A 10,091-nucleotide genomic window follows, 5' to 3' on the forward strand; every position below is an offset into this window, starting at 1 on the left:
AAAACACATAACTTGTTGACATATTGCTACTACGCAGCAGAAGTTTCTGGTGCTCAGTCAGATGTCATTGTGAAATCAAATCGAGCCGAGGATTCATATTTTTGGGTGAGTATAGACGAAAAGTGAGGATAACTCAAGAACGCCAAAGCTTGGAGCATATACTTACTACTGGAGGTAGCCTCGGGTATACGGAAAGTATGGCGGAGGAGTGAGATAGAGCACTCATGCCATGTACCTGTCTCGCTCGCTCTACAACCTGGTTGGCCAATACGTTCTCTTTCAGCTTATCAATTGCAGAGTGAGTGAGACAGAGTTTCCGGTGCAGCGGGGGGGATACGGGTATATCTCGCTCTCTCATAACCACGGCCACAGTTTTCGCGAGGTCAACAACATGGGTACCAAAGCGACAGCCTGAGATTCCGCCATCTATATGTCGATAGATTCCGCAGTCACAAAATCATGAAGTTTCGGAACCCAAACAGGTGGGAGAAGGGAAGAAGTAGAAATTCGAAGAGTACATTCTTGTTCCCGCCATTTTATTTCCTCTTCTCCGCACAACGCTGAACGACGCATATCATATTCATTGTATCACTATTGATTGGCAACGATGAGTGTTAAGAATTGCGAATTGCCGTATTATGTAGAATATTCTAAAAGTGGGCGTGCTGGATGCAAGACGTGCAAAAATAGCATCGCGCAAGGAAGTTTGAGAATCGCCGCAATGGTGCAGGTGGGTTATTCGTTGATAAAAGACTTCACACTTGCACACACTTTCCCCAGCATATAACCACAGGGTTATTAATACCGGTTGAATACCGGTCACCTAACGCCTATGCGGGCCTCGGATAAAATCTGCTACCCTATTGACACCCGTAGCCGAGTATTCAATGAATGACCCTATATTCCCATAGTTTTAAGATCAGTAAAATACCACTTAGTGCATGCCAAATGCAGCAAGTGCAAGACGTCATCATTTTGAGCCTCTTGGACGACACTTTCAGAGTATTGATACTTTGTAAATTACTGCTCCAAAGTTTATGATTGCAAAGATTGAATTGTAAAAGATATTTATTATTTATCAAATTATTGCTAAAATTGTTGAATAAATTTATTTCCAGAGTCCGTTCCACGATGGTAAAATACCTCATTGGTATCACTCTGATTGTTTTTTTCTGAAGCAGCGCCCAAAAACAACAGATGATATTGCTAATTTTGATGGAATCCGATGGGAGGATCAAGAAATTGTTTCAAAGGCGCTTGGTTTGTGTAATTTGTTGTTCTCATTAACTGTAATTCAAAGAAGTTTTGTTTATTGCACACAATGAGCCGATATAGGCTCAATAATTGTAGCACCAAATCTTGTCGATATTATTTTAGAAAATGTTTCAAATACGGCACCTACTAGAGGAAAGAAGCGATCTGACGCCCCATTATCAGGAGCTTTGAAAGACTTTAAAGTTGAGTATGCTAAGTCTAGCCGAGCCATGTGTCGAGGCTGTGAAGAAACTATTATTAAAAATGAGGTCAGAATATCAAAAAAGGATTACGAGAGTGAAAATGCCAGAGCCTACGGAGGTCAAGATAGATGGTATCATATCCAATGCTTTTCAAAGCTCAGAAAAGAGTTGGAATTCTTTGAAACTGGAAAAAAGCTTCCTGGTTTTGATGGACTGAATAAGGAGGATCAAGAGACCCTGAAAAAAACTTTAATGAAGATTAAAGAAGATGCACCACCAACAAAGAAACTTAAGTCTGAGCCTTCTGATCCCGAGGAAGAATTACAGCTGAAGCTACAAAATCAGATGGTTTTCAGTATGAGAGACAAGTTATCGGCACTTCACAAACGTGCTCTTATTTCCTTGTTAGAAGCTAACAAACAAAAAGTTCCCGAAGGAATCTCCGATGTAAGTATCACTATATTGTAACGCAATATTTGCACTTTCAGGCTTCACTAATGATTAAAGGTAATTTGTTGGTAAAAAAAAATAAATTAAAAAATGGAATGAAATTCACAGTTTTGTTGAAAAGTGTCTTTCCATGTACATATCTGTATAATACGTATACAGAGACCCAGGACCATCACCCCATAGGCTACTAATGTATACCATGTGAAAATCTGTGACTGAAACGGTTTTTATTTCTCATAGAAAAATTGCCGTTTGCTAATTACTGCTGTTTAAAATTTTCCAATCCAGTAGCATGTGATGATTCAAAACAAATTGAGAACAGGGCCAGCTATACATCATTTGACCATCATGTGCTCACCAGCTGCCCTAAGACATCAAATGCCACTGAATTAACCAATTTCAAACAGCTGTAATTCGCAAATGATGAATTTCCTATAAAAAGTAAAGAACGTTTGAGTCTCAGATTTTTACAGGCAAATATTGGTATCCTATGGAACGACAGTCCCGGGTCACCTTGTATATAATAGAATTTATATAATTAAAATTGCTCACAGCTTGTTAATCGATCGATATCTACGTTGAATAGATTTGTAAAAACTGTTGAAATATTCGTGTGATATATTCTATTTCCTTTGTTACAGATGTTAGATAGAATCTCAGATGCAATGATTTTCGGAGTTTTAAACCCATGCACAAAATGCCAAGGGCAATTGGTTTACAACTCTGGGCTTGGTTACATATGCACTGGTGATATAACAGAGTGGACAAAATGTGAACATGTGACACAAGATCCAAAACGATCAAAATTCGTAGTGCCTGCTAACCTTAAAGAGGCGCATCTTTTTCTGTGAGTACGCCAATGATTTTCATTGGAATTACCTATTAAATCTCCCACATTTTTTTACTCACAGTCAATTTTTTCTGATTAACACTAAATATGTCAAAGTACTGGACGAATTATGCCAAATATGGAAAAATTAAATACTGATTCCCCTAAATTTGGCTTTGACCTATGGAGGGTAGAGGTAAGGATGACTGTCTCCATGTATATAAAGTGTCTGTAAAGTAGAGGCAAGTTAAAATGGTGATGCTGCAGCAAAAATTCCGCAAAACCCCAATCGGATTCATCCCAATTGAACCCTGATTGCTAAGCACCAATCAGATTGGTACTGTTATTGCTTATGAGCGCCATTCTAGTGACTTGTTGAACCACTATTCGCTGCTTTTGGTGGACACCTTTACAGTTGAAAACCCATATGAGATACTTCTCCTTACCTCTACGCTCCATATTTTGACCGTGATGTTCAAGTCACAATATCCAGAAAGAAAACACGAAAAGTTATTTCCTGATTTATTATCTCATAATTTCAGTAAAGAATACAAATCTAGAGTGATGAGAAGGTTGATTCGTATCACAGCACCTACCACATCTTCTTCTGTTAAAAAAGAAGATGAAATAGACAGCGGTCCAAAAATACAAGCGAAACCAAAACCATTGAAAAATATGGAGTTTTTTGTAATCGGCAAAATTCAGAGAGACAAGGAAGAGCTGAAAAAAGAGATATTGCTCTTGGGGGGCAAACTTGGTACAAAAATTCACAAAAATCTGGCTGCCTGCATTTCTAATCCAACGGAGGTTGAAAAAATGAACAAAAGAATGCAAGAAATTAAAGAGGCCGACATACAAGTAGTTTCAGAAGACTTCATTGACGAAGCCAAAGAATTTGATAAACCAGCCATTATGCTTATTAATAAAAAAAACATATGCACATGGGGCGGAGATCCAAGTTTACGAATTACAGCAGTGATGGAAAAATCAAAGTCCAGGGGTAAAAGTCAGTTTGAAAAGTCTGTGTCTGGAAAGATCAAGATGCGTGTGAAAGGTGGAGGAGCGGTTGATCCCGATAGCGGGCTAGAAGATAGGGCCCACATTTACGAAAATGGTCGAGATAAGTATACGGTAACTCTCGGAATAACTGACATACAATCAAAGAAGAACAGTTATTACAAGTTACAAGTACTGAAAGATGATAAGCAGAAAAAATACTGGTTATTTCGGAGTTGGGGAAGAATCGGCACATCCATTGGAGGCACAAAGATAGAAAACCTTCCACTGGAAAAGTGTATAGAGCAATTTGAATTTTTATATGAGGAGAAATCGGGTAACAAATGGAGTCGTCGTGACAACTTTATTAAAATCCCATCTAAGATGTACCCAATTGATGTAGACTATGGCGGAGATGATGATACAACGAAAAAATTGATGGAATCGGAGATAAAGAGTAACCTGAAAAAACCGCTACAAGATTTGATTAAACTTATTTTCGACGTTGACACAATGAGAAAAGTAATGTTGGAATTCGAAATAGATTTGGCTAAAATGCCACTGGGTAAATTGTCAAAGAAACAAATCGATAAGGCTTACAAAGTGCTAAGCGAATTGCAAGAATTCATCAAATCTGGCGGGGTCGACTATTGTAAATTTGTGGATGCTTCAAATAGGTTTTACACGCTTATACCACATGATTTTGGAGTATCAGATCCGATAATTTTGAAAAACGAGGAGCAAATCAAATCCAAGTCGGAGATGTTGGATTCGTTACTGGAGCTAGAAATTGCCTACAACTTATTAAATGCAAAAACAGATGAATCTAAGAATCCTCTTGATGCCCATTATGAACAGTTGAATACAGACATTGACGTTCTTGATGTAGAAACAAATGAATACAAATTAATTGAACGATATGTAAAGAATACCCACGCATCAACTCATTCTCATTACGAGCTGGAGATAGATCAAGTATTCGTGGTAAAACGTAAAGGCGAGGACAAGCGTTACAAGCCATTTAAGAAGCTACCAAATAAAAAGCTCTTATGGCATGGATCGAGAACTACAAATTTCGTCGGTATACTGTCCCAGGGTTTGAGAATTGCGCCACCTGAAGCACCTGTCACCGGTTACATGTTTGGTAAAGGTATATACTTTGCTGATATGGTGTCAAAATCAGCCAACTATTGCTGCACTAACCGACAAAATCCGACTGGATTGTTGCTACTGTGCGAGGTAGCTCTGGGCAATACCTATGAGCGACACGCAGCGGATTACGTTGAAAAATTACCAAAAGGTAAACATTCTACAATGGGTCTGGGTCAGACTCAACCAGACCCAGACGATTTTCACATTACAAGTGATGGAGTTCAGGTGCCATACGGAAAGCCAGTACCAGCTAAGCTTTCAAAGTCAACTTCTCTTTTGTACAACGAATATATTGTATATGATGTGGCCCAAGTTCAAGTACAATATTTGGTCAAAACTAATTTCCGGTACAAACTATAAGCTGAAATACTTTCAATGTTACTTGCCAGCTGCCCTACCTCAAACAAGTAGTTTGATATTTGCATACCACACAGACCATTTGAGGTCGCCAAACTTCCAAATAAGGCCTACCGATTTGATAATGAATTATGCGTAATAATAAGTTGTATTGTGTTTGTCAAGTCTACTCGTTTTTGTTTTTTATACTTTGAGCATAGGTATAAGCTGAGTACATCAGTCCAATCCTGATGCAAATGTTTTTCTCATTGATTACGCTACCGAGTATCAGTCAAGTTTAGGCCCAAGCTTCAACCAAAAGACTGGGCTACAATAAATTAAATTTCAAATACATCTACGTATACATAGAAGTGCTATTATCATGGGACATTCAACCTTGAAAAATATTACCAAGTTTTTAGTTTGCTATGATAAATAAGTGAAGGGAATCCATTGTCGGCATTCAAATCAGGAACGATATTGAAATGTTATTGAGAGCAAAATAAATTAGGACTTCAGACCAAACCAGTGATATGAAAATTCATATTTGATTCTTGCGCTATATTTCCTTCATCTTTTTACTTTTGGCATATAGTTATACTTGGTATATATGATGGTTTCTACTTCTCATAGGTATGTATCCTTATTTGAGAATAGTGATAAATTCCGAAGTTACCTTCTGTCCAATATTTTTTATACAATAATCATCAGCCATATTTTCTACGAGACGATTTTTACTTTCAATAATAAATCATACTAACATAGATATTAAAACCGTATTTTATGTTGCAATTGTTGCCAATTTCATTTTCCACTTTTCCATTGTATCCTTATTCCTTGAAATTTCACGTAAGTATACAGATATGTGACATGCAAAATTAACGAATTTTAATCTGTCAGTGTATCAGATGCAAGCAAACGAAAAAAAAAAATTCATGCAATATGACAATTTGGTACGTACAGAAAAATTAAGCAACATATCTGACACCGATAACTTGATACAGGCATTTCCTTGGAAACGTCTCACATCCTCCTTCATGGTTTTTATGTTTCCGAAAAATGATTCGAAATATTGAGGAAACATTACGCGGAATAAATGAAGAGCACGTGTTGTGTAAAATTTTTAGATTCGATATATATTAGTACAATGGTAGTACAATTATTGATTAATATTCAAAATGAAAATCGAAGTAAGATTGGTCGAACGTATTGATACGAATATATCCATCTTCTCCGCCTGTAGAATAACTCCGTCCATTAGGATGAAAGGCCAAAGAATTGATAGGGCCAAAATGGCCTTTGAGTCGAGCAAATTCTTCCTCAAATACCAAATGGAAAAATCGTGAATCAAATTTTCCATGACGAGCCGATGTCGTGGTCACGTCCATGGCATCCTGGCCACCACCCAGTACCACCTGAAAATGGATATAGGTACGATCTGTTACATTCGCATTTTACACAACCACGTTACGTACGGATGTAATTTTACATGTCTTGCCGACAATTTCACATAAAAAGAATCAGTCATTTTTCTACAAATTTGCATATTTACAGGGAGTTTGCTTTTTCTGCCAACTCACTAAATACGAATTGTTATAACTTGATCAAGTCATTTGTAATGGATGTTTAATGAGTAGTATATAATAAAAAAATTAACCACGACTCCTAAATTTGGATATTACGTGAACGATTTTTTTTTCAGTTTGTAACCAAAGAGTTGCATTTTGAGTAGAAAATTGTCCAAGCTGCATGGCATCAAATTTCCAATCGTTTAATTTTCATAAAAATTTAATTTCATTCCCCAAATCGCTGACAAGTCAAACGACAAATCAGGAGTATATTCAATTGAACGACATTTAAAATTTGTATCTTACACACTAGTGAAGTCGATTCTGAACCTCCTGGTTTAAGCGGGTCAGAAATAAGGTTGGCTCTGGCAGCTTCTAACTAATTGCTACGGTTCATCCAACAGATACCGCATGTTATTTAATAGGCGTAAGTTGGGCACTAGAGCTGCCAACCTTATATTTGAGCTGCTAAAATTAGGGGGATTCCAAATCGACTTCACTGGGTGTACATAATATGTACATTTTTGCATTTTTTTGTAATATAACATAGGAATACTGTGCATACCTTAGTCCACACATAGAAGTGTACTAAAAGGCAGAACGTTCTGTAGTCAGTGTCAAGTTTTAGTAGGGCCAAAAAAATAAGATCACCAGTTAGTGCTACTTAGACATAAGGTATGCAATTTCTAAGTAGCTACGATCGGGACAACACTTTGCTAAGTATGCCCGTAACTGAAGCAAAAGTACTGCATCGATGCAGAAGGAATCGAGGTATTATCACAATCTCATTTGTAAGTGGCTTGCACCACCTTATTTAATGTCACCTATGTTGTCGATACACTTGTCAACAACGGTAAACTATTCCCCTAAAGTTAGCAGAAAAAAAGGGAGTGCTCCGACCTTCTCTCAAGTGTCAGAATGGTAATATCGTTACTTTTCAGGTATTATAAAAAATGTTTAATCTTGTACAATATTCAGGAAAGTATTAAAATGCTGCTGCACCTGCTCAAGACATTATGTAAAATTGCGTACTCACATGATCCAAAATTGGGGATATTGTTGCGGAATTGACCGGTCTCTCGGTTTTATAAGTTTTCAAGCACACCAGAGATTCGCTATCAAACAATTTCGCTGTATGATCTTTACATGCTGTCACAAACATGGTCCCATCCTTATTGGTTTGCATATCGTTGATCTGACTCTTGTGACTTTTCATAGAATTAAGTTTTTTCCCAGTCTGTGAATGTATTACAAATAAAGTAAACTGAGGAATTGTAATTTAATTCAAGATTAATATTTGTGTCATATGAATCACAACTCACCCTCATATCCCAGAGATTAATCTCACCATCTTCATGCCCAGTGATGATGGTTTCATCAAGAGCACCCCAAAGAATAGCAGAGATTCGGGGGCCGTTGATAGGTATTCGTCGTATGGCATTCTCTTGTGATGATTTGGAAACGACATCTCGTGCATCGATAATGAACATTTCACATTGGTATCCCAAAGCTTTATCAGTTGAATAGACAGCAAGATTCCCGGAATAACTAAAGCTACATGTCCTCACCGAACTATTTGTTTCCAATTGACCAACAACTTTTCCTGAATCGAGAAAAATACGGAGAATCATTGTTGCGTGAAATTCAACCCATCTCAAAATAGCATAAGTTTACATGTTTTAGATTAATTAAACCAATTTGCTCGACTTCATGTTGCCGGATTAAGTAGGTAAAACTAAGTCAGACAAAGAAATTGGAAAAATTTCACATTCATGTCCCAAATCATTGTATCAATTCCACGGATTATAAAGGATATTTGATTATATATTATTGATTTGTTCATGATGCTCACAGTTATCACCTAGGTTCAGTAACATCTTAAATTTGCAAGTGTATTAGTTTTCCAACAGACAGAGACCGACAAAATTATCGCAGCTCCTCTAGGATAAAATTCAAATACTTTCACTGTTTAGAATACTACAAATCCAGCAATGACCAGTTTCACATCACCTTCATCATATAGATATGGTACGAGTCTGTTGGAATAGAACGATAAGAGGTAACTAACCAGTCTGACAATCCCATACACATAAAGTATTGTCACCACTTCCAGATAAGAATCTAGTAGTATCCCAATTAACGTCGATGCACCATACGGAACCATTATGACCGTTGAAAGTTCCAAGGCGTTCTCCATTGAGGGAGTACCAGACATTAGGCTTCTTGTCCTTACTTGCAGAGAACAAGAGGTCACCCTCCCTGTTGTACTTGATCTTGGTAATGGCACGTTCATGCCCATGAAGCATGAGAGGTTTCTAAAACACAATGCAATCGTAAACAATGGAATCCGAAAATTCGAAAAGACACATTCAATATAACCACGTCTGATATGAAACACACATCATTTCACAAGAAGCCTCCTCTAACGTTGACCGAAGATATATAGGTACTTGAATCGACATCTTGCAGTGTCAACTTGAGGTTAGGCACGGGAAGGCAAATTTTCACACGTGTTTATGTGTGTGCACGCGTAGGAGAGGTATGATCTGGCATAATGATAGAACAGATTTATTTTAAGAACAGAAACTTACCATTTTATCTAAACTAATATAGCATCAGCGCTCCAAAATTGCCACAAAATCGACTAGTGCACCAGCTGAACGTCTCACACACGCCCTGGCCGAACGGCAGAAAGAGATGAGTAGAGCCACAAACCGTCAACGAAATGACCCAGCATTGACTAGATATTGTAGAAGATGGCCGACCTCATAGGGTAGATGGAAACTCTTTCGTTATAAAAGTCCTCATATTGCTCAACTATTCTTGATGAATGCTGAAACCGTCGCAAAACTTCGTGCAGCTTATGCCCTTAATTCGAAGCTGTGAACTATCTAATAGGTTGACTTTATGGAGGGTAGAGGTAAGCAGAGGTAAGGAGCACTATGGGTGTATTCCGAAATATACCCGTAGTACTGCAAGTACTGGCAACTCCGTTCTGAAATCGCGCGACAGCTTACTGCCGCCAGTCAGTGACGTCATGAAATTTGTGACGTTGTTGACTGCGACTACTGTGGTCTGGGCACGGTCTTACATACAGGTCTTGCAACGAAGCCAATTTTCTACAGAGCGGCGTGGTTCTCTTGTAGTCCGTGTTTTAAGTGTTCGAAATAACCATGTCGCGGCGCTGTTATCTAGGGATGTACGTGGGGTAGGGATGAAAATGTGCCACGGAAATTATATTTGAAATGAAGCATATAACCTAAAATCAGCCCATGCGTCATACTGTAATGATACTCTTTGCCT

At 37.9% G+C, this 10,091-nt stretch overlaps 2 protein-coding genes across 3 annotated transcripts; one reads left to right on the forward strand and one right to left on the reverse strand.

Moving 5' to 3' along the window:
• The first annotated feature begins 364 nt into the window (after positions 1-364).
• Positions 365-8,066, forward strand: LOC124174962 (poly [ADP-ribose] polymerase). 2 transcript variants are annotated; one of them, XM_046554680.1, is made up of 6 exons: positions 365-730; positions 1,119-1,260; positions 1,378-1,904; positions 2,549-2,754; positions 3,279-5,109; positions 7,370-8,066. In XM_046554680.1, the coding sequence occupies exons 1-6, from the start codon at positions 608-610 to the stop codon at positions 7,397-7,399; spliced, it is 2,859 nt and encodes a 952-aa protein (XP_046410636.1). In that variant the 5' UTR covers positions 365-607; the 3' UTR covers positions 7,400-8,066. The 2 variants fall into 2 exon arrangements, with proteins under 2 accessions (XP_046410636.1, XP_046410635.1); XM_046554679.1 differs by lacking the exon at positions 7,370-8,066 and having other exon boundaries at positions 373-730; positions 3,279-6,545.
• LOC124174973 (eukaryotic translation initiation factor 3 subunit I) lies at positions 6,336-9,785 on the reverse strand. The gene is made up of 5 exons (XM_046554730.1): positions 9,380-9,785; positions 8,857-9,103; positions 8,111-8,391; positions 7,825-8,025; positions 6,336-6,635 (listed from the first exon to the last, which is right to left on the reverse strand). Exons 1-5 carry the CDS (start codon positions 9,380-9,382, stop codon positions 6,387-6,389), a joined length of 981 nt encoding a protein of 326 aa, XP_046410686.1. The 5' UTR covers positions 9,383-9,785; the 3' UTR covers positions 6,336-6,386.
• Positions 9,786-10,091: the final 306 nt, after the last annotated feature.

Source organism: Neodiprion fabricii, chromosome 2, assembly GCF_021155785.1.
Source record: "Neodiprion fabricii isolate iyNeoFabr1 chromosome 2, iyNeoFabr1.1, whole genome shotgun sequence".
Classification (NCBI taxonomy): Eukaryota; Metazoa; Arthropoda; class Insecta; order Hymenoptera; family Diprionidae; genus Neodiprion; species Neodiprion fabricii.

Bases quoted from the DNA above. Each gene is read 5' to 3' on its own strand.
- LOC124174973 (XM_046554730.1), bottom strand. The intron at 8,026-8,110 runs GTGAGTTGTGAT...ATACATTCACAG, and splicing joins TTAATCTCTGGGATATGAGG to ACTGGGAAAAAACTTAATTC. The intron at 6,636-7,824 runs GTGAGTACGCAA...ATCCATTTTCAG, and splicing joins TATCCCCAATTTTGGATCAT to GTGGTACTGGGTGGTGGCCA.
- LOC124174962 (XM_046554679.1), top strand. From the start codon at position 608: ATGAGTGTTAAGAATTGCGAATTGCCGTATTATGTAGAATATTCTAAA. The intron at 1,261-1,377 runs GTTTGTGTAATT...ATATTATTTTAG, and splicing joins AATTGTTTCAAAGGCGCTTG to AAAATGTTTCAAATACGGCA. The intron at 1,905-2,548 runs GTAAGTATCACT...CCTTTGTTACAG, and splicing joins TTCCCGAAGGAATCTCCGAT to ATGTTAGATAGAATCTCAGA.